The sequence below is a fragment of the Lynx rufus genome, unplaced genomic scaffold (genome assembly GCF_022079265.1).
Source record: "Lynx rufus isolate CCGP_SWC_20201006 ecotype Redwood Valley unplaced genomic scaffold, mLynRuf1.p SCAF_2, whole genome shotgun sequence".
Classification (NCBI taxonomy): domain Eukaryota; kingdom Metazoa; phylum Chordata; class Mammalia; order Carnivora; family Felidae; genus Lynx; species Lynx rufus.
The window spans coordinates 179,385,689-179,409,769 of NW_025814834.1; the positions used below are offsets into that span (position 1 = coordinate 179,385,689).

At 46.7% G+C, this 24,081-nt stretch overlaps 1 protein-coding gene across 1 annotated transcript; it reads right to left on the reverse strand.

Moving 5' to 3' along the window:
* Positions 1 to 1,869: 1,869 nt before the first annotated feature.
* DMRTB1 (DMRT like family B with proline rich C-terminal 1) lies at positions 1,870 to 10,165 on the reverse strand. Its single transcript, XM_047084530.1, has 5 exons — positions 9,568 to 10,165; positions 7,774 to 7,979; positions 4,173 to 4,362; positions 2,677 to 2,807; positions 1,870 to 2,343 (listed from the first exon to the last, which is right to left on the reverse strand). The coding sequence occupies exons 1-4, from the start codon at positions 10,163 to 10,165 to the stop codon at positions 2,677 to 2,679; spliced, it is 1,125 nt and encodes a 374-aa protein (XP_046940486.1). The 3' UTR covers positions 1,870 to 2,343.
* Positions 10,166 to 24,081: the final 13,916 nt, after the last annotated feature.

Below are 24,081 nucleotides of genomic sequence, written 5' to 3' on the forward strand. Positions count from 1 at the left end.
TGGGTCATGTGATAGAGGGCTACAGAGAGCCTGGACAGGCTGAGTTGGCCTGGAGGAGGGAGCAGGTGAGCTAAGTCTGAAAGGGTAAGTAGGAGATGAGGGGGTGTACGTGCAAAAGTGCAGAAAGGAGAGAGAGAGGAATAAGCCATGGGACGCTGGGGTTGGGATTGGGGCTGGGGTCTGAAATATAGGAGGGTATCTATTTCACAGGCACAGCAAAGATGATTGCTGAGCAGTTGGCAATCACACAGCCCAGCCTAGAGGCTCATCATTCTGATTTCCCAGGGAGATCCCAGGTCTCTGGGGGGCGCTTCAAGCCCTGAGCTGCGGAAACCTATTCTTCCAGCTCAGCTGGCAACGGACCTGCGCGTGTCTCTGAGGCCAGTCGCTAGGCAACAGGCCCCGCCCACAGCTGCTCCCCGCCGCGCCCTCTCCTGGCGGCTTCCTGACAGTACCTCCGGCGTCAGGCAATGCCAGCCAGATGCCTTCCAGAAGATTCTCCCAGCTCATAGCCAAGCCTCGGTTTTTAGGTATGAGCAGTGCTGCTGCTGGCTGCCAGTCTCTCTGCTTCCCATCCTTTTCTGCCTGGACCTCGCGGACTCCACCCCTGCAAAACCTGGGCTGGGCCAGCCTGTGAGAGAAGAGGCTGGAAAGCTGGGCAGACAGATTGTTGCAGATACTGGCCTCAGAGCAGTAGGGAGCCATAGAAGGTGTGTGAGCAAGGCAGCATGCTCAGATCCTGTGTTTCAGTGCTCATGCTGAAGCTGCTTCAGGAACAGGGCATTCAGGGAGCAAAGATTGGATTGACTGGAAAGGCTACAGGGAGCAGGGGTCCACCGACACCACCAAGGTAAATAAGCATGGTGTGAACACACAGGAAGGGACAAGCTGGGGCTATCAGAACTTGGGCTTCACACCAGGGGTAAGGGAGGAAGGCAGGTCTCCAGCCCTGTCCCACAGTTGGTCTTTTCACCACAGCAGGCACCTTCAAGGTCCCAGGAAAGATGCTAACCAGTCTTCAGACAGTCTTCAGATCACAGGCCTATAGAACTGAGCAACCTTCCTCTTCCTAGAGTCCTGTGGACATGGACTCTGGCAACAGGACACTGCGCTTCTCAGCAGGCCAGAGCTTCCTATCTCAAACCTCACAGGCTAACCAAACATCCTGTTTCCTTGCACTGGTCTGGAATGTTACAGAGTACACGTGGTCAGACTCTCCCACTTCTGTGTGCATTGAGCAAAAATGCTTTGATTAATGTAGCTTGGTTGAAAAATCTTTCAAAACATGGAGTCTAAGATAAAACAAAGTGTATTGAAAAAGTAGGGGTTGGGGCGCGTGGGTGGCTCGGTCGGTTAAGCATCCGACTTCGGTTCAGGTCATGATCTCACGGTCCGGGAGTTCGAGCCCCGCGTCGGGCTCTGTGCTGACAGCTCAGAGCCTGGAGCCTGTTTCCGATTCTGTGTCTCCCTCTCTCTCTGCCCCTCCCCCGTTCATACTCTGTCTCTCTCTATCCCAAAAATAAATAAACGTTGAAAAAAAAAAAAATTAAGACATGGTCGAGGCCCCAACTTCTCCAGAAGGCTATCTCTGCCCACCCACACAGCCGGGGAAGGGAAACTAGAAGAAATCTTTATATTTTATGTGTCTGAATCTGATTTCCTCAAAAGGTCTCCACTGCTTAAGAAAAAGGTAGTGACAGTAACAATAATAATTTAAAAAATCTAGTAGCCTAGCCCAAGCGTCTCACTTGATAACAGAGGGAAAGGGAAAGGGGAAGTAGACTAGGGAGTGGCTTGCCAGGCCCCTGACCCCCAACCCAACACTGCCTTCCATAAGGATTTAAAAAGAGAATAAACCTTCCACAAGAATTTCCAATGCTCATTTTATTTCAACAGTCAGCTGTCCCCAGAGAAGGAACGGATACCACAGATGATTTAGAAGCACCATTCTATTGTCTGAGAACTGTATCAGTGCTTACAAACAGCCTACTTTTTAAAGTTGGCAATCACTATAAAAATATCAAATAATCAAACTTTAATAGATTTTTTTAAACCAGAAATGATGCCTATAATGGCTTAAACTTTATGGATGGGAGCCCCGGCGGTCAGAATGCTCAGTAAAGCCCATTGGAGAAGGGGCGCGGGGCAGTGGCCAGGCAGCCCTCGGGAGCCCGAGCAGCAAGGAAGGACGCTGCAGAACCTGCCGTCAACGCCTTGGGCCCCCGCTGCTCCCACCAGCCACCTGGATGTGCTGGAAGCTTGGTGTCTGTGCCCCCAGCTGGGACCAAACAGAGGCAGAAGCAGAAGGCTGAAATAGATGTGCCTCCTGTCCTGGAACCCGGCCTGAGGAAATCAAAGACCGCGTCTGGGAGTGAATCTGACAGCGGCACAACCTGGACACGGTTAAATTCATTCCTAAATGTGAGCTTCCACCAGCCCCCCTATCCTCAGAGCCCTGGCCTTCCCCTGCTAACCATCCTCCATCCTGTTCAGTCCCCCATCCCGGGACTGAGAGGACCCTAGAAATCACCCTCCTTCTTCCTGTCTTGAAATGGAAATTAACTGCTCTCTTAAGCCTACTACTATCCTTCCTCCCTACCCATCCCTGAACTCAAACAAGAACATCATCGCTGTAACACCCCCAAGCGCCCCCGCTGCTGGCCCAAGAGCCCGGACCTAGTCGGACTGCTCCTGAGAGGGCGGCTGGCTGGGCTCAGGCGGTGGTTCCTCCCCCTCCTCCTTCTTCTCGGGCGGCACCTCGGGCGGCTCCTCCAGCGCCGGTGCTGGCACCTTCACATCCTGGTCGTCTGTGAAGGACAAAGAAGAGGGGCTGGGTTTACAGGATTCACTAGGAGGAAGATTACCTACCTTCAGATGTAAACTTTCTATAAGGCATTCTCACCCTTCCTGGTCCCCGTGGAGAAGGACTTTGCCTCTCATTTGCTAGTCTGGACACTGGCAATCTAGCCCCCTGCCACATGACACAGACTCAGGTTCAAACTCCGGCTCTGCCTGTGCGAGCTGGGGGACAAGAAGTGAGCTACTCCCCAGCTCTGAACCTCAGCCTCTTTCCGTCAAATGAGAGAGCTACCTGGCAACATCAAGGTCAGCAAGAGGATGAGGGGAAACAGTGAGAACGCTAATGCCTTCCTCGTTCTAGGTTCTGTTTAATCCTCAGAATAGCCTCGTGAGGTAGGAACCATTGTTAGTCCGCTTTTGCAGAAGGTGAAGCTGAGGCACCAGGGGGTGAATTAACTTGCCCAGGGTCACGCAGCTGGTAAATGCCAGAGCCAGGACCAATACCCAGGCTGTCTGGCTCCGGGGCCAGCATGCTTCAAGCTACGTCCCGTCTCCCCATCCTGTGGATCTAGGCATCGCACACACAGCCAAGTGTGCGACAGGCCTTAGTTTCTTTTCCTAAGGCGACTCAGGGAAGGATAGAAAGGGGAAAAAAATACCCTAGAACCCTTAAAGCTGCGAGAGTCTCAAAGGAAAACCAAAGCATTTCTACATCCAGAATTTCAGCTATCACAGGAACCCTGTGACATGACCCATTTTACAGATGAGAAGACGGAGTCCTAGAGAGGGTATGAATGCCCGAGGTCACCCAGCGCACCAGTGGCAGAGCTGTGAAGGACAGGGTCCCTAGCTCCTGGTCTGTTTCTCTCTACAAGTGGCCTGGGGTAAAGAACCCTTCCCCAGCCGGCCCAACCCAGCCAGCTACGGCTCCAGGCTCCGCACCTGCCGTTTCCCTAGCCAGAGAGGCCCCAGCCGAGCCAGAGAAGCCTGGCACCTCTGGTCTTCTGAACACACCACATGCATGCCACCCTCCACGTCTCTGCCCACAGGCCCTGGGAAGGGGAGGGAATTAGCAGCGGACCTGGAGCCAGACAGAATTCTGTTGAAATCTAAACTCTGCCATCTGCCACTTACGTATGCGAGCAGCTCTCAGGGTGCTGTTGGTTTTCTCACCTGAGACTGGGGACCCCCTCTCTTAGATGCTCGCATAGGGAATAAAGGGAGGGATATAAGGAAAGAGCTTATCCCAGGGTCTGATACGTTTTAAGTTCTGTTCTCCATTTCCCTTCTCTCCACATCCACCTCGGATCAGGTCCCCCTTCCTCTAGAAAGTCTTCCTGGCTCCCCCAGAAGCTGGACTAGAGGTCACTTACCAGTGGTCTCCTTGTCTGTGTCAGACAGGACAGCAAGAGAGAAAGATGCTGGTGGCGGCGGCGGTGGCGGCGGCAGCGGTGGGAGGAAGTGGAGCGCAGACAGGAAGCCGGGTGGGAGGAACTGAGGCTGCTGCGGAGGCGGAGGCGGCGGGTAGTAGCTTGGCTGGAAGTCTCCCACCGACTCCGACACCTGCACAGCACACACACAGCAGAGAAGCCAGAGAGGAAGAGGCTTAGCCAGATGGGCTGATCAAACAGGTCTCATACTTCTAAATGGGGGGCTCCCCAAGAGGTCGATTCGCCTCTCTGACCTAAACACCTGGGCACAGGGCACTCGGAACAGGGTGTTCAGCAAATACCCACCAAATAACTGAAGGCAAGAACAAATACCGGCACATCTCAGGTGAGCCTGGGGAGCAGCCAGTCCCACCGAGCCCTTTTGTATATGCTTAGATCCATGACCTCACTCCATCCTCATGACCCTAGGAGGGAGGTTCTAGTGTCATCCTCACTACAATGATGGAAAACAGTGTCAGTGAGGTGAAGCTTCGGGCCCAGGGCCACAGAGCTGGCCACAGAGGCAGAACTGGAGCCCAAGTCTGTCGGACTCCACTGCTCTGTGCTGAATGCATCCCAACCCCCTGTGGCCCCATTTTCTGGTATAGCTAAGGACTTGGAATTGAGAGTCGGGGGCCTTTGGAGGCCCTGTTCCAATACAACAGCATGTGGTGCAGCTGTTAGAGGCAAGGGAAGCTGGGGGACCTCAGCAAAGCAACTTCAGCAGTTAGCCCTTCCATGTTTCTGTTCCTTCTTCAGAACATGGAAGCTGAGCTCACGCCACGGGACCCCAGGGCTGGAGTGGGGGCATCTGGAGTGAGGACTACACAGATTGGAGCTTAACCCAGAAAGACATGAATGTAATAATAAAAAAAAAAAATTTCACTGGGATGCCTGGGTGGCTCAGTCGGTTGAGCATCCGACTTGGGCTCAGGTCATGATCTCACGGTTTAGCAGTTTGAGCCCCGTGTCGGGCTCTATGCTGACAGCTCGGAGCCTGGAGCCTGCTTCGGATTCTGTGTCTCCCTCTCTCTCTGTCCATCCCCTGCTCATGCTCGGTCTCTCTCTCTCTCTCTCTCAAAAATAAATAAACATTAAAAAAAATTCTTAAATAATAATAAATTTCAGATGTAGTTCCTATCATTTACTTCTCCATCCAGATCCTTTAGAGCAGCAATTTACATGCCATGTTCTAGAGAATCCTAATGTCCTAGAAGAGATCTGATGTGCTCTTAAAAGTAGTCTTTGTTAAGGCAGTTTGAGAAACCCCACACACTGCCCCCACACTGGTGAGTCACACATGAGCATGTTAAAGCCTTGAGACAATCTGCAAAAATCATTTCCTAACTTAAGTTAACCACAAGGAAAGGAAGAAAGCCCACCTCTAGGTGCCTGCTACATGCCAGACCCTGTGCCAGGCACACATTACCACGCATTACATCTATTCCGTCTGTCAATGGCCCCGTGAGATAGGTACTCTTACCCCTACTATACAGACCGAGAACCTGAGTGAGATCCTCAGAGGTTACATGACTTCCCCAGGCCATATGGTTAGTAAACAATGGAGGTAAGATTGGATCCCAGGTCTGTCGAGCTCCAAGCTTGTGCTGTTTCGTGGGAAGAGAATAGAGGAAGTAAAGCAGCAGCAAATGGGGCAGGGACAGGAATAGGAGGCTGAAGACCTCTCCGGAGAGTATCTCAGAGCCTGGGCAGGGTGCAGCAGGACAAGGACGAAAGCAATTCATAGGCTCTTGGGTTTGAAACAGCTTCACAAATAAACGCCTGATCCTTTATCCAGACGTGGAGGGGGTGGGAAGGGGGGATTATTAGTGCTTTAATTCCAAGCTGCTCAGCCAAGTCTCTCCCTGGATCACAGCTCCTGCCTGGGGCCTGTGGTGGCAGCTCAGGCCCAGATAAACCAACTGAGATCACACTCTTAACAAAGGCCGTCTGGCAAGCCTGTCAATCAGAGCGCTACCCTGGACGCCAGGCTCCATCCAAGCTTCTGTGTGAGCAGACGGTGGGTGCGTGCTCCACTTGGCCAGGGCCCCCTCTTTGTGTGAAGGCTGGAGGCACCGTGCTCTCCTTGGGCTGCGAGGGGGTGGCCAGCGCCCACAGAGTTCAGGGGTAGTGGGGAGTCAAGGGCCATGTATGCTCCTCCTCTGCACGACAGACACACCTCAGGCGGCACAAAGTGCCAGGGCTCCAGAGTTGGGGTGACTGCCACTCTGTTACTGAGCAGCTGTGTAATCTGAATCCCCAGTTCTGTGACCATGAGCAACTACTTAGCTTCTCTGAGTCTTCTTCCTCCACTCTACAGTGGGGTAATACAGCGTGCCCTGATGGCTCACATAAGGGTCAGGAGGTGCCCCAGAAATTCTCAAGACCAGTGGTTTCCAAACTGTTTCCCCTTGAATCAATGGAAAAGGACTTATCAGTATCTAAAGTATCTAAAACAGACAGCAGAGATGCTGCTGGGGCTGCAGCAGGAGTGGGGACCCAGCGCCCTGGGTGCATGACCTGCCTGGACACCTCTGGAAACTCACCGCTCCACACTCTGCAGCTAAGACTCTGGGTACCTACATGTCAGGTGTTCCTCCTTCTTCTCAGTCACTTTCCGCGTTAAACAAAGAAGCCCGCTCTGTCCTCGCTCTTCTCTACCCTCCAACCAAGAGAAACACCTAACACCCAGAGTTAGGCTTTTAGTTCTGAGGGAGGCAGGAAAGGTAATAGGGGTCTACTTTTTGGTGAGCTTGAGCTGCATTGGAGTGGACCTTCCCTACAGGCCCAGCCTCATGGGCCCAAAGTCAGGACTGGATACCCAGGCCTCTACCCTGCAGTCATCACAGGTCTCAGGGTTGCCAAAAGGGAAAGGGCTTTTAACCACTCTGGTCTGGAAGGAGCTGGTAACCAAGGCCACAAAACCTGATCACCCCGACTCGTACCTCACATAACAGGGATGGCCTGACTCTTACATACTCAGTATTCAAAACTCCAGGCTTATGTCGGGGGAATGTTTCCATATTTTTCATGACTCAGCTTAAATTCCTCCTGAAAGCCCTCTGCAGTCTCAAGCGGCCCATACCTTTGGGCGGAGGACCTACGTCTGCTCCTGGCTCCGCCCTCAACTATGTGGTTCCAGGACAGTGATGCCTCCTTTCTGGTACCCGGCAAAATGAAGCACCCTTCCAACATCAGCATCCTGTGAGTCCAGGCTGGTGGTCACTCACCCGGTCGGTGGTACTGTGTGGCTATTCCCGGGTTTATCTGAGATGTGTCTGCATTCGTTCTTGCTTGAGCTCCCAGCTCTGAAAAGCACATGCCACGGCCCAGGCCAACTTGTTTATACGCGAATGGACTTGCCTACACATGTGCACCCCCACAGGTGTACATGGCACAAGGTCAATGTTATATCCATCCTACCAGTGCTCAGGGCCTGGCACAGCCTGGCACAGCGGTCTGCTTCCTGGGATTGAGGATCCGTAACGGCAACAGGGCATGTGGGATAAGGAGGAACCAGGAAAGGAGTGAGGAGGGGACTTACCAAGCTTCCTCCATGGTAGGGGCTGCAGGACACATGCCGGAAGCCCCGCTGCAGGGGGATCCCCGGAGGCGGGGATCCATCCTGGTAGCCCAGCGGGAATGCACAGTAGGAATGCATGTTGGAGCAGCTGGGGTACAGCTTGGAAGGCTGTCTCTCCAGGTGCTCAGGCCCCACCACATGATCTGAGCTGATGTTCAGAGGGAGCCCTGAAAAGGTAAGCAATGACGGAAGTGTTAACACAGAGCTAGGAAAAAGAGCATCACATCACTGTGCGAAGGCAGCACACAACACTAAGATCCACTTAGAAAGATCTCCCACGTCCATTATGCTTTTGATGCTCCCTGCTTTTTAAGCCCTTCAGCCACGTCCCACTGCTTAGAAAAAGTCCTTGGCATAGCCACAAAGCCCCATGAGGGCTGGTTCCTGCCTCCACTCCAGCCTCCGCATGCACTATAACCCAACAGCTTCTCCTTTCTTATCAACCTCAAGGCCTTCACAGATGCTGTTCCCTCAGTTTAGAAGACTTTCCCCCCTAATCCCACTGTGCCTCTGGAAGTCCTCAGCTCCTACTCTTCCTTCAGACCACAGCGAGACCATCAATTATTAGAGCTCTTTACATTGATTTGTGTGATTCCTCGACCGGTGCTGTCCCTCCCACAAAGACCAGATCCTTGAAGGCAACAAATGTGCCTTTGCCCTCTTCACTTCTTCATCACTAGTGAATGGCACATAGTTAAATGCTCAGCCCCTGTTGACATGGAACAAAGAAAGGCACTGTGTCTATGGAAAGGTATCTTCTAGAATTGCTATTTCAGGTCTGTCTTCCCCATCTAGTTTCCTGGGGACCCAAATTTTACTAGAATGTCCCAGAAGATAGAAATGGCCTTCAGAAAGCATCCAGGCCGGTCCCCTTAGCGTAGAGGGGAGAGGCTGCCACAGAAGGAAGGAGCTTGCCCAAGGTGACTGAGCAGTTCCCCTAGCCTCCTGTGCTCTTCCTACCACACTGCCATAGGGAAAACCAAAAAAGAGCGTGTCTCTGCCCATAAAGAGCATCAAATCTATATATGACTTGAGATTGAAATTTTAAAGAGGCTCCAATCTAGGACTTGAAATTGTACTTTTAATAGTGCAAACCACAAGACATAGAGAACCATGTAAATTATGCATGTGATGGGTGGAGAGAAAAAGAAGCAACATCAATATTTCAACCGTTCTCCAGTGGGGAACATAAAACGGTCTCATTCCCACACCCGGATAAAGGGTGCGTAGGGGTGCGCAGGCGCAATGGGCTAGGGCCCTTGCAGGAGAAGTCTGCTGGGAGGAGCCTCCAGCTTCTAGAAACGGAAGGAGTGCGCAGGCGCAGTCAGGGCTGCGCAGGCCCACCCACAGTGGCCTCCTGAAGGAGGCGCCACCAGCCCAAGAAAAAGGCGGGAAGAAGCGCGCAAGCGCAGTAGGGCGCCTCTCGAGCGTCTTCCTGAAGAAGGACCCACAGCCAAGGCGTCTGGGGGCCATTTTCTTTCTTGCTAGACGGCAAAGCAAGAAGCTAAATTTTAACATTTTAACGGCCCGTTCCTTTCTAACTCTCTCTCGTCACCTTTTTCCAAAATGCCACCCAACCCAAATCTCTATTTAGAGGAAAGCTTCCCAAAGCAAGAGTACCTCTGGAAAGCATTTTCCCCACCCCCACCCCGAGGGTCTATCCCCGCAGGATCCAGGATGGCCTGGGCTGCCAGCGTAAGGCACTGGAGAGGAATCCCAGGCGGGGCGAGGCCACGCAGGGCCTGGGAATCTTACCGAAGTCGAACGGCGGGCTGGGCAGGGGCCGCAACGGACTGCGCAGCCCCAGGCGGTCAGGGCACCCCCTGCCTGCTACCTCCATTCCAAGCTGGGGCCCCGCCGAACCGGGCATGGCCACCGCGGCTCGATCGCCGCTCGGCCCCACGTGGCCGCGGCCGCGGCCGTGGCCGCCCAGAACTGGCTGGAAGGCGCTCGGGCCGGGGCTCGGGCCCCGTGGGGGCCTCTCTGGGAAGCCGGCGGCCACGCGGCCCTCGGGGCCTGGCTCCCAGTCTCCCGAAGCGGTCAGCAGAGGCAGCTGGCGGAGGCTTGCGCCCAGGGCTGCGGCCGCGGCCGCGGCCCCTGTCAACAGCTCCGGGCCCTGCGCGACGAGGGCCCCGTCCTGCTCCTCCTCGGAGGCCTGCTTCTTGAGCACCTTCTGCGCAGCCATGATCTTCTGGCGCTCGGTGATCAGGTAGCACTTCTCGCAGGTGCACTGCTTCCAGCGGCACCTGCCCGCATGGCCCTTGACCGGCACCAGAAAGCCATGGTTCCGGCACCTGGAGCACTTGGGGGTGCGCAGCATCTTGTCGGCCAGCTTGGCAGGGTCTTCCTTCATAGCACAACCGCCACCTCTGGTTGCTGCAGAGCGAGTGCGGCAAGGATAAGCGGCGCCCCACAAGTCTCTGCTGCTGGGGACTTTGGATACACTTGTAACAAAGCAGTTCTCCGTAGTCCCGGGAACTGCTGCAGGACCCTTGCATTTTCCCTCCTTTTTTGGAGTGCAGAATTTGGAGTCGTTGTGTGCCTTGGTTAATTACATGCAAGGGATTGAGTTGATTAAGTTCTTCATGGAATGCTATTGCATGTATGTCTTCTGTGTTATCTGAAGTCTTACGCAGTTAATTTTCCAAACTTTCTGTTCCCGCCACACCGCAAAGTATTTTTGTAACTTCAAAAAAGGCGGAGTGACGTTCAACGGTCCACAGATTTAAAGCACCAGAGGAGCGGAGCTCTCAGTAAACCCATTCCAGGAGAAAAGCATTCTAAGAGGGAAACCGTGTCTCTCCTCCCAAAAGTTGCTGCTTCTGCTGAATTTCATTTCTCTCTCTTTGCTGAGAAGCAACGGTTCACAATGATGCTTCCAGAATATTCTCAAGAGCTCCGTGCAGTGTGATGGTTGTGCAAGGGTCTGCCCTTAGAGGAAGACTCTTATTGGTATAGAAATGCTTTTCTGGAAAATGGTACATTGCTGTTGTGGATGCCTTCCAAAGTAAAGCACATTTGTGACAGGATATTTTAGCATGAGTTTTTTATCATTTCTTAACGTTTTTTACCATTTCTTAACATTGCCAGTGAATTTAGCTATCCCTATAAAGCAGCCTAAATATCGGGACACCTGAAAACTGGCACAAATTTCATAGTTTTACAATGCTACTAAATTAATTCATTTTCTTGTCTGATAGAAATTTATGCCACTCTGAGGTCTTTTTTTCTTTTCTTTTTTTAGGCCCCTAAAATAGGAAAAAAAAAAATGGGTCACTAATACCTAAGTTGAAAAGCCTATAATCATAGGATCAGTCATATTTAAGGAGATAGTTACACTTAAAACCTGACTAAAATGTGTGTGTTTTAAACTGACTTTTTTCTGAATTTCTTTTTCTGGTAGGAGAATGGTAGAAGCCGAGGCCTGGTGTCCACCTTGATTTTCCTGAGCTCGTGGTAGTGGCTGTCCTTTGCACTTCTCGCGAGCCTCCAGACAATAGGAAATGGTTGCCCTTCTGAGGCTGATACCGAAAGCAGAAAAGAGGTTTGTAAAACCCTTTTCTGCTTGAAAGAAACATATTCCTCATTTTAATAAGAGGGCAAAAGTATATGCTTCCTGTATTATTTGGCCCTTCAGGAATTCCACTGGTAATTTTATAGCCATTTAAAGAGATCAAGATTTGTCTCTGCTTTGCTTTAACACCCTCTATCTTAGTTTTTGATTTAAAAAATATGATCCTGTATATAAAAGGACAGGCAAGCTCTTTTTCTGACTCCACCAATTCAACATGTCTAATTTTTTCACTGCACTTGTCATTTGAAAATGGTCCTTAAAAATCATAGTTTCAGTACTGCTGTCAAAAAATCTGGGGCATAAACTGCATTGTTTCATGATAAGGTCATATTCCGCATTATCAAATTTAAATTTTAACATCAAATAACATCGGATGATGAGACAAAAAAGAAAACTGCTCTCATTTACATTTCATGCTTGACCACCCAAGCTCTCTTCATTTTCCTATTAATGGTTTAAAGGAAAATCCTATTCAAAGCCAACTATTTGAATTAACATATTTTGCTCTTGTTAACTACAAAATGCTTCCATATTTACTTCATAGCTTTAGGGGCAAAATATACCCAAGGTGATGTGAATTTGCATCATGCTTTGAGAACATTAATAAACAACCATATATCTTTTTAATCAGTAGTCACATTATAAGATGCAAAAACCCCAGGGTTTACACAGTAAACAAATCTAAGAGAAAGAAAAAAATTCTAGTTTATTTCTCTTCCCTGGAAAGTCTCAATTTGTGTAGGTAAATTCCAACAGAGCTTTATTTACTTCACTCTTGGAAATTCAGGCAAACTGATAGTTTTGTTTTATTTGGTGTGATGACTGATTACTTCTTAGGCTGCTGCTTTTTAAAAGAAATATATACATTTCCTGAAATTGTTATTTTTAAAGGATGGTAAAAGTGAAAAACTGGAAGTCAGAAAAGGATGGGAGCCTTAAGTATATAGTGGACCCCTTCTTTCCTCACACCTAACCCTTAGGATACTTATGTTTAAGAAAGGCTGCATCCTTGTAAGCAGTAGTTTATAAAATAACAAGTCATTGGGGAACCTGGGTGGCTCAGTTGGTTGAGCATCCAATTTCGGTTCAGGTCATGATCTCACGGTTCATGGGTTCGAGCCCTGCATGGGGCTTGCTGCTATCTGAGCCTGCTTTGGATCTTCGTTGCCCCTCCCCAGTGTGCTCTCTCTCTCTCTCTCTCTCTCTCAAAAATAAGTAAACATTAAAAAAAAATAAGTCATAGTTACCAATGAATCACCAGTTTGACTAATTAAGCACAGAGGGGCTGGTTGGTAGTCATATGTGACTCCCAGGTTCAAGGCTCCTTTTCCCTGGAAGTCCCGAGTTTCCTGTCTTGAATAATGCTTCTTCTTTTCAGTTAATATGACTGCTATTGGTACTGTTTAATTTATATTCATTGTAAAGAGTCTTGTGTTATACAGTGCATGGAGGTATCATTTATAATCATTAAATATTGCATGCACTGTAATGCCTCCTTACTGATAGTACACAAGAGTAAGGAAGGCCTTTTTTTGCCTATAGCTTCTTTCCCCTAACAGTTATAACCCAGATATCTGCTATCTTCCCCTTCATCAGGCTCTCTTGAGTGAGCAATGAAAATTTTATTGAAGATATTGTAGGGGATGGAGGGGAGGATTTACATAACACATCCTATAGCAGACGCTTTAAAATCCTGCCTTAGCATTTCTGTTCTCTCAACATCCTCCTCTACTGTGCCATACCCACCGGAGAGAAACTGATCTGCCCCCAGCACCCCACCCCCCACTCCCAGTCCCCAGCCTCTCTAGTTTCTCTCTTCTTTCTTGATTTTTTTGGGAGCTCTGTAACAGCTGTGACTATCTTATTTTCCTCTATGTCTAGCACAAAATAGACATTCGGTAAATATTTGTTGAATGTACAAATGGATCTTGCCTCCCTCTCCTGCCAATGTCAAAATTATCTCATCTCTGATTGGCACAGTAAATCGGCTTGGCTTCAGCAACTCTCCTCAAACATATAAAACAGAAAACCCACGATGAATAAGCTCACTCTCCTGAAAAGCATTATTTGGTGATCAACTTTGGTTCCGTGAGCTCACCCCCCAACCTCTAATGGTTTAATAAAAGAAATAATAATTGCTAGCACTTACTGTTTATATATGCAGTAATTATTCAGTTCTTTGTGTGTATTAATTCATATAATCCTCACAACAGTCCTCTAAGGTAGGTGTCCTGTTATGTTCACCCCCATCTTACACATGAAGAAACTGAGGCCTGGAGAAGTAACTTGCCCAGGGTTTTACAGCCATTGAGTGGCAGAGCCATGATTCAAAACCAGAAAATCTATCCTCAAAGTCCATATTCTTATATCTGCTAATTAATATTTCTTCTAAATTAACACAGTGCTCTCCCCAAGAAAACTTTAGTGATGAATAGAAATGTTTGTTTTATTACATATCCCATTACAAGTGGGGCAAAAGGGGGGAAGGAAGTATCAATCTGGGGAAGCTTCCTAAGATGCCCTGCTTATTAGTTGCTTTTCTTCACCCATAGCTGATATTTATTGAGTGCCAACTATGTGCTAAGTATAAGTGACACAGAAGTAAATAAAAAAGACAGGATCCTTACCTTTAGGCATACATTCTAGCTGGCAAGCTGGGCAGTAAACAGATAATTCCAGATGAAAGCTGGGGAATAGTGGGGGGTGGGGGGCATGTGGAGAGAACCAGGATTCTATGGGAATCCATATGAGGGCCTAACCTGAATCAAGAAATCAGCTCCCTTGAGGGGTTGATTTCCAAGCTGAGGCTGAAAGGATGAATAGGAATTAGGTGCAGGGGCAGAAGAGAGGTGTGTCAGACAAAGGGAATAGCATGTTTCAGGGCCTACGTGTGGCTATGGTAGAGTGAAGTCAGGAGACTGGACAGAGATAAGGAATAGAAGCTAAACAGCAGCCAGGGGCGACTGGGTGGTTCAGTCGGTTAAGCGTCCGACTTCAGCTCAGGTCATGATCTCACAGTCTGTGAGTTTGAGCCCTGTGTCAGGCTCTGTGCTGACAGCTCAGAGCCTGGAGCCTGTTTCAGATTCTGTGTCTCCCTCTCTCTCTGACCCTCCCCCATTCATTCTCTGTCTCAAAAATAAACAAACGTTAAAAAAAAAATTTTTTTTTTTTAAAAGTTAAACAGTAGCCAGATTGTGGAGGGAGTCCTTGGGGACAAATTATGGGTGTCACTATCTAAGATTAAGTAGAGGAAATGACATAGCAGAGCCAGCCCAAACTAGAACCCACACATCTAGACATGTCCCTGCCCTTAGTTTTTCTTTCAGAAAGTAGAATAATAAGTAACCAGGACTCACATAGGTATTGCAAGATTAAAACGAAGTTGAGTATGGTTTTCTTTGGGGTGGTTGTTCCAGGCGGAGCACGCACTCGAGGCTAGCCATGGCTCTGAACTAACACTATGCTAGCCAGGATTGTTTATCCTATGCCTGCAGCCCCGTTCACTGGTTCATGTGACCTCCCCTAGGAATCTCTTAAGAGTCACAAAGCAGCCGCGATGGAAGACAAAACAGTGACAGAAAAAGAGAGTGACATGAAATCAAACAGAAAGCAGTTGAAAAGGTTTTGTAGGTAAAGCCCAGAACAAACAATTCTGTGCAGAAAGTACACGATCTGGGCAGAGAGGGCATACTCAAGGTGGTACAATTAACTGAGTTAGACCCAATAGCACTGGGGCTAATGTTTTGTTTTCACTTGCTAATTTGATGAAAAAAAATATTTTTACACACAGAAACTTTCACATATAACTGTTACATGTACTTTCATAGTACTATTTTTTGTCTTAAAAGATGAGAGGCACATATCCCTATAAACACATTGTTAATAGGGAATAAAAGCCTCAATATCACTCTCCTTTAGTAAAATGAAAATTTGTTTAACACAACATGCATGAATTTTTTAAAATGTTTGTTTGTTTATTTATTTATTTTTGAGAGACAGAGACAGAGCACAAGTGGGGGAGGGGCAGAGAGTGAGAGGGACACACAGAATCTGAAGCAGGCTCCAGGCTCTGAGCTGTCAGCACAGAGCCCAACGCAGGGCTCAAACTCACAAACCAAGCGATCATGACCTGAGCCGAAGTCAGATGCTTGCTTAACCAACTGAGCCACCCAGGCACCCACAACATGCATGAATTTAATGCCAATATATGCAAGGCACTGTTTCCGAATAAAAGGAGAGTCAAAAAGAAGAAAGGATCAAAGAAAATTAAATTTAATTTTCCTTTACATGTATATTCATTGTCTAGTTTCTTAAAACAGTAAATTCTTATTTATCCAAACAAAACAAAACAAAACAGTAAATCCTTACCAAAACGCAGACTTTCCCCCTGAATTCTGCTTCTATGAGAATGGTAGGCAGATATCAGGAATTTATCTTTCAAGAGATCTTTTCATTTTATGTCATGGCATCACTATAAATTCAGTCCATATTGTAACTGTAAACACATGACAAATACTGCTTTAGAGATAGGCAAACTGGGTGAGAACCTGATCACTACTCATTAGCTGTGTTACCATGTCTAGGTCACGTAACTTCTTTGCACCATAGTAATACCAGCAGTAGAAGTGATATTTGTCTAATGTGCTACAAATTCCAAAGTACCCCACATTTATCCCAAATAGTATTATTAATATTTAATGAATGTGCCCACAGCTTTGCAGGTGAAGGGGTTCAGAACAAGTCTCCCCAACATGTGCTACTTTGGCATACGGACTATTTTGAGCCGAAGGTGATCAAGACCCTGCAGGCCTAAGAGAAACTTTCCACCCTTCCTTAACTAGAAGAATATGAATTGAGGGGTTTTGCCAGCGTAAGAGTTATTATCAGAGATAAGTTTTATCTTAATGATCTATCTGTACGGCAGGGCAAACATCTGATTACCAATCTGCCCTTCTTATTATTGGCCTGTGAATTGCCCTCCTCCCCTTTGAAGCCCCAGGCCCCTATCCCATTTCTTAGCTCAGGATGGCAAATATAAGCCATTTAACCTTAACGTTATTAAATGTCTCATGTATGTGGGGGTTTCCACACATACAAAACTAAATTTGTTTTTCTTTTGTCCATCTGTCTCATGCCAATTTAATTTAGACCAGCCAGAAGAATCTTTGAAAGATAAAGGAAAAATTTTCCTCTCCAACATAGGCATGGTCTCATTTAAATCATAGGACATCCCAGGGTACCTTGGTGGCACAGTTGGTTAAGCGTTCAGACTTTGGCTTAGGTCATGATTTCACAGTTCCTGAGTTCAAGCCCTGCATTGGGCTCTCTGCTGTCAGTGCAGAGCCCGCTTTGGATTCTCTCCCTCAAAAATAAATAAACATTAAAAAATTTAAATCACAGAACATCCATAAGGGAAGTACTTTTGTTATGTCCATTTGACAAATAATAAAACTAAGGCTTAGAGAAGTGAAGAAAATTCTTCCCCAAGGTGTACAGGAAGTGGCAGAAACATGTATGAATAGCTTCCAAGTCTGTTCTCTTAACCATTATGCTATCGTTGCCATCATTTAGTTATTTCATTTACATTATACTTTTTTTTATAAAAGCAGATCTCTGACTCTTGCAGGATTGTAGTGCATTTACAATGCCCAGCACAGTGCCTGGTATCTGGCACATGGTTAGCATGCATTACCTGGTATCCGTGAGGAGGAAGGGCAAGGGAATAGGGAGAAGAAAGAAATAATATCTCCACCTCCAACCAGGAGATTTGATTCAGCTGCTCAATCTTTCCAGGCGGCTTCAGGCTCTCCAAGCACAGATTAAACCCAAGCTGACTGACACCATAGCTTTACCCCCATGTGGCTGTTGAGCACTTTGAAGTGTGGCCACTCCAAATTAAGATGTGCTAAAAATATAAAATACCAGATTTTAAAGACATAGTCCAAAAAAGGATGTAAAATATCTCATTGATAAATTGTAGAGATTATATACTGAAACAATGATATTTTGAGTAGATTAAGTTAAATAACATATTTTATTTTAATGTGGTTTTTTTACTTTTTTAATGTGGCTGCCAGAAATTTTCAAATTACGTATATGTCTCACCTTGTATATCTACCGGATAGCGCTGAAAGAGATTTGTCTACGCGGGCCTTCTTCCACTTCCAAAGAGTAGGTTTTTAACAGTAACTCAAATTTAAGCTGTTACACCACCGTCAACAGTATGCCACTTTGACACACCCCTTCTTCACGTAGGCCACATGACCTTCACTAGCTTGAACCTACTCTGTGTCATTTCGGGCCTTTCTAATGGAATCAAAACTCTGTCTCGTGCTTTAGAATTGGAAATATTTATCTGACTATTAGGATATGTCAGCTAGAAGATTCTAATAAAACCGTAGTTTGCATTTTGAACCTTCAGATGTATTGATGTTATTTTTACAGGAATATTTTCATACTGCTCTTGGTAGGTATAAATTGTTAGTAAAAAAAATTACGTAAACTAGAAAAGAAGGGTGTTATTTCATACTAAGCTTACACCATTCCTGAGATACATAACCCTTTAGATTCTCCTAAGATCCCAACCAGAGGGCATGGACAATTATGTACATGCTGCTTGATAAATGGAGTCCTTTGGACATGTAATATTGTTAGGAACTCTGGAAGTTTAATAAAAAATTATTTGATTTATGCCCTTCTCCCCCAGAACTCACCCCAGATAAACACCACCAGGAGCATTAGTGCTGCTTTGCACAAATAATTCCTTAAACAAGCAAACAAAAGGCATGAGGATTTGTTATGAACGGTTTTCATCTAAGCATATAGGGATTATTACCTCCCACAACATTTTCTTCAAACATGGTTAGACTTACTTAGTTTAATGAGTTTGGGGATTGTTGCTTTTTCCCCTTCAACTTGCCAGATACATCAGAAATATTTATTTTCAGAGACAGTTTAAGGAACTCCGTAATTCCCAATCTGTTCAAGTTTTACAGTAAATCTGAGTTGAATGCCTGTCATTGTTCCCAATCTGGTCAAGCAAAAAGAAAAAAAGGCATACAGTTCATCAGAATAATTAGTTGATTGAGGTTAAATAATTCTAGGAATAAACATTTGACCCCCTGGCACATCATAAACCTCCTGGAGTGAGAAGGATTATAAATTAAATGTACAAGATTTAAAATCATCCAGATACACCCCAAACATTATTGCAGGCATGTGGGACACATTTAGATAAGTTAAAACCAAGTGTGGGTTTAGAGTTTAGCCATCTTTGATCAGTGGCCTACTAAAGCTTTATTGCTTTGGTAGAGGAATCGTGACAACAGTGCCCCCTGCTGCCCGAAGGCCACCTCCCTTCCCCGAAACAAGTTTCAGGGATTTTTAAGACACATGGTACCCCAGGAGATAATGAAATTCTAGTAAGAATAAGGAGCTCAGGAAGGAAAACAAACAAACAAACAAACAAAACAAACCCCCCCCAACTAACATTCATTGAGGGCTGACATTGCTCAAGCACTGTGATTTAATTTAACCATAATATGAAGTTTATCACAAATTCAGGAAAGAATAGGATGAAATCTCTGGATAAAGAAACCGAGGTTCAAGAAAGCTAGATGACATTTACAGGATTCATCACTAGAAATGGAATGAGCCAGGATTTGGACCCAGGTGTGCCTGGCTCCCAAGCCACTGATTCTTATGTTGCGGCAAGATAGCAGTGGCTGGAGGAGGCCTTGGGCACAGCTGAGACTCTTGAAAGTATCATGACCAACCATCCTGATTTGCCTGGGACTGAGAGGGTTCTGGGGACACTGGACTTTCAGTGCTGTAAATGGGAAAGTTGGGGGGCAAAACTGGGACAAGCTGGTTGCCCTAGCTAGAATTCAACTGAATAAAGCACCAGGCTAGGAGGGTCTGTTTGGGAGGGAGGAAGGCTGCCCAATTGTCTGTCTGTCCTGTTCCTCTCTGTGGCCCAGGTTGCTGTGCCACAGGTGCGCAGTCTCTGTCCTATTTTATTCTGTGACACATCCTGGGGCATTGTCAAAGAAGTTCACATTTCTGCCAGCTATGATTTCTTCAGTTCCCATCCTAAATCATCAGTCAGTTGGAATTTAGTTAACTGAATAAATCATTCGCTCGAGTGGAAGAGAAAGAGCAGAGACTAGGGCATCACGGAAACATGAGTTCTGTGAGGATTAATGAGGGCCAGAAAAAGCGGGTGAGTAACAGAACTGACATTCATGGAATGCTTACTAATGTTCAGGGCACTGGGCCAGGTATTTTGTGCGATTATCTCTTCTTTTAACGACTCTAAAGGTAGCTATAATTAACCCTAATTACAGATTTTTAAAAGGAATAAATAAATGAAGTTCAGAAAGAGGCTAAATAACATGGCTAAGGTCATCGAGCTGGAAAAAAGGGTGAAAAAATCTGGTACAGAAGCTTCCTAAATTGTTTCCTTCAACTTGTACATTTTCTTGAGCGATATATTAATGGTACAGAAGAAGTATCTCCTATGAATGAGATAAATTAATTTAACTTCTGTTTTCATGAAGTGGCCAGTGACTCATGCTACATGTTGGCAAAACATCCAAGTTACGCCTTCAGGACATAGAGGCCTAAGTAAATGGTACCCGCTGTTATTACTCTAGCCTTCCTTACTCCTCATTTTCTCCAAGCTCTATTTTTGATAGAGTTCAGCATTTCCCAAAATATACTCCATGGGAGACTATGTCTGTGAAATGAGAATAGGTATCCGGTAAGAAAGGGGTTCTGGGATCCAGTAAAATGAGGATAGCCTAAGTTAGCTAGTCAGCAGACATTAAAGTTCTTTCCTCTGAAACTTCTCACTCTGTAATAAGTTCATGTGCCCCATGAAGCTCCAAGAGGAAGTTCTAGTGCTGTGTTCTCAACCTTTTATTCATTACTGGCCCTCCGTTTCCTGAAGCCTTTTCAGACACTCCCTTAATCACTCCTTTCCATCCACCTGCCCCTCCCCCAAATTAAATACTAAGGAATAAGATTTTGGTGAGTAGGTTGAGTTGGGGGGGGGGGGTCCAAGCCATTGTATTAAGGGGTTTTTGACCCCTGTGAACTAATTTTTGCCCCCTTGAGGATGACACTGCTTCACTTGAGAATGCAGGCTCTGGCATGAAATGCTTCTCAAATGTGTTTGACCCACCACTGACCTTTCTCAAGTGGACCAGTATTCCCAGGAACGTACTTTGGGAACCCCAATTTATTCAGCATGAGATAGTTTAGTTTAACACTTTTTGTTTTCTTACGAGTCAAAGAGAGAATCTCTTCTTTCATACTTATATCCCTGATGTGAAAAGATAAACTGAGACCTATTAAAAGTTTAAGAGTTTATTTGAGCAAAGATCAATTCCAGTTGGGCAGCACCAAATGGGAAATAGTTAGAAGCCTCCAGGGACAGGAACTAGGGGACAGACTGTCATAGAGAAGATGCCAAAGCAAACCAAAGAAATTATCTGATTGGCGTTTTGCTTTATATGGAAAAGCCTAGTTGGCCATTTGTGATTGGCTGTCCTTTGTTTTCAATTTCTTAACATTTGCAGGATTACATTTTGGTTTCCTTCCATAGACTGCTAAAGCATTAAGTCCACCTTAGTCTATTTGCCTTGTTTAACTACTTTAACACTGGTATAAGAGTATACAATAAGGGGGCGCCTGGGTGGCTCAGTCAGTTAAGTGTCCAAGTCTTTTTTTTTTTTAATTTTTTTAATGTTTATTTATTTTTGAGAGAGAGACGGAGTGCCAGTGGGGGAGACAGAGACAGAGAGAGGGAGACAGAGAATCTGAAGCAGGCTTCGGGCTCTAAGCTGTCAGCACAGAGCCCGATGGGGGACTCGAACCCACAAACCATGAGATAACGACTTGAGCCAAAGTCAGACACTCAGCTGACTGAGCCATCCAGCCGCCTGGTAAGTGTCCAACTCTTTTTTTTTTTTTAATTTTTTTTAAATTTAAATTTATTTATTTTTGAGAGAGAGAGAGATACAGAGCATGAGCAGGGGAGGAACAGAGAGAGGAGACACAGAATCCGAAGCAGGCTCCAGGCTCTGAGCTGTTGGCACAGAGCCCGACACGGGGTCAAACCCACTAACTGTAAGATCATGACCTGAGCCGAAGTCAGACGCTTAACTGACTGAGCCACCCAGCCGCCCCATAAGTATCCAACTCTTAATTTCAGCTCAGGTCATGATCTTATGGTTCGTGAGTTTGAGCCCCACATTGGGCTCTGAATTGACCATGCAGAGCCTGCTTGGGATTCTCTATCTCCCTCTTTTTCTCTGTGCCTCCCCAACTCTCTCTTAAAAATAATCATTAAAAAAAAAAAAGACTACAGTAAGGACAGGAGTTCAGTAAGACTTGTTGATTGAAAAAATCTATATCTGCCTCTGCTCTCCATCAGGTCATCATCCTAAGTTTGTAATTAGGACCCAATTCTATTTTTTTTTTTTTTTATACCGCCAGTTTAAAAAAAGTATATGTTAGGAGCGCCTGAGTGGCTCAGTCGGTCCACTTCTAGATTTCAGCTCAGGTCATGATCTCAGAGGCGTGAAATCGATCCCCATGTAGGACTCTGTGCGGAGCATGGAGCCTGCTTAAGATTCTCTCTCTCCCTCTCTTTCTGCCCCTCCCCCGTGTGCGCACACACACACACACACACTGTCTCTCACACAAAATTAAAATAAATAAATAAAAATATGGTATAACATACATAAAGTGTCTAATGTTCACTAATCTTAAGTGTACAGCTTGATGAATTTGCACAGGATAAAGTACTAAAATTTTTAATCAGAGAACCTTTTAAAAAAAAATCTTTGACCTCCCATCATCTACATACTGTGGTTTTCAAACTTTAATGAAGGATCCACCCGAGGGAGCTTATTAAAATTGCATATTCCTGCCCTCAGAGATTCTCATTCAGAGGTCTGGGGTGTGATCTTAGATTTTAAATAAAGCATTCCAGGTGATCCTGATGCAGGTGGCCTATGGATCACACTTCTGAGAAATGTTAGCCTCCCTACAGGATAAATGTTAAAGTGCTGAATAAGGCATTAAAGCTTTCCCTAATTTGACCCAGTTTCTCTTTTTCTAGACTCAACCCTTGCTAGTTTCCACCATGTTAAATTACTCACCCCTCCTCAGTACTTCATGTATTCATGTTTCCCCTAACCTGGACTTCCATTTCCATCTACTTTATGTGACAGCCTCCTACTCATCCTTCAAGAACTCGCTACATGGTCATCTCCTCTGGGAAGTCTTCTCAACCTCATGAGATAGAATTAGTTGCTCCCTCATTGTTCACACAGAACTTGAATCAAACCCCTATCATAATACCACACAAGGCTGATTTTTAAATCCCCTTGTTTAAAAATAAGCAGGACTATATCTAGCTCCTCTTTGAGAGAGAGAGAGAGAGAGAAAGAGAGAGAATGCACTACAAGCTGGGGAGAAGGGTAGAGAGAGAGAGAGAGGAGAGAGAGAGAATCTTAAGCAGGCTCCATGCTCTGCATGGAGCCCCACGCAGGTCTCAATCCCATGACCCTGGGATCATGACCTGAGCCGAAATCAAGATTCAGATGCTCAACTGGCTGTGCCACCCAGGTGCCCCAGTCTAGCTCTTTCTTAAATCCCTAACCCTGCACAAGGCCCAGCACACAGTGGGTGAATGAATGAGTGAATGCTAATGATTTACACGTGGAGTCACTCAATTCTCACTTTCCAAGCCAATGAGACTGCAGTCCCCCTAGGGGAAGTGAGGGTTTCTGCCTCACTTTTGTGATCTCCAGAATTATGCCAGGGATTCAGTAGTCAATGAAAAAATACCTAATGAATGAAAATAACCAACAGAATCCCCACCCCCCAACTCAGCGAGTACCTCCATGCTTCCTAAGCCCTCACTGCAATTCTTGGAGGGAAACAGGAGTGGAGTGTGAGTGCTTGGGGGGGGAGACGGCATCCCTATCTGCCAGATGAGAATGGTAGGCTAGAAGCCGCAGGACTGGCTGGCCTCCAACACCATGTTCCTGGTTCTCTCTGCCCATTCCTTCCATAGAACACTCTGTTGCCATGGAGAGGACTATTGCCCTAAGTGGGCACAATTAGGTGAGACCTCCAGAAAGGCCTCTCAGGAAAGCAACGGTGCATGGCGACTCTTCGCCCCCTAGCCCAACTCCTTATCTATTTGCTCGCCTATTCCTGTGTGTACTCATGTTTGTATCTATTGATTTACTTTATTAGCGTCTTTGTAGAGGACTAGGCAGCTGAGCCGGGCAGAAGCCACCTGGGCACGCAGAGCCTTACCTACCGCTCAAGGTGAGATCTAGGGACCACTGCCCATTGGCTAAGGAGGGCTGAGGGGATGGGCTCCTGCCGCTACCAGAAGCCCATTGGGCTGAAGGTGTGAGGGAGGAGCGGAGGGCGGTCCTGGCGGTGAGGGACAGGGTGATGCTCCCCCTAAACCTCTGGGAGCCGGCCTCAGACCCCCAGCTAACCCGACCTGTAGGGGCTGCGCAGGCGCGTGCCGAGGGCGGGCAGAAAGCCTACGGACACCGACGGTTGGGGTCACGCGCGGGAAGCTCACGAAGCATGCGCACCTGCCCTTGGGCCCCCGAGAGGAACGGGCTCCGGCCGAGGGAGGTGTGGGGCTGGACGGAGCGGTC

Coding starts and splice junctions, on each gene's coding strand:
- DMRTB1 (XM_047084530.1), bottom strand. CDS start 10,165: ATGAAGGAAGACCCTGCCAAGCTGGCCGACAAGATGCTGCGCACCCCC. Junction 4,363..7,773: donor CCTACCATGGAGGAAGCTTG/GTAAGTCCCCTC, acceptor TGTGCTGTGCAG/GTGTCGGAGTCGGTGGGAGA. Junction 2,808..4,172: donor CACAGACAAGGAGACCACTG/GTAAGTGACCTC, acceptor TGTCCTTCACAG/ACGACCAGGATGTGAAGGTG.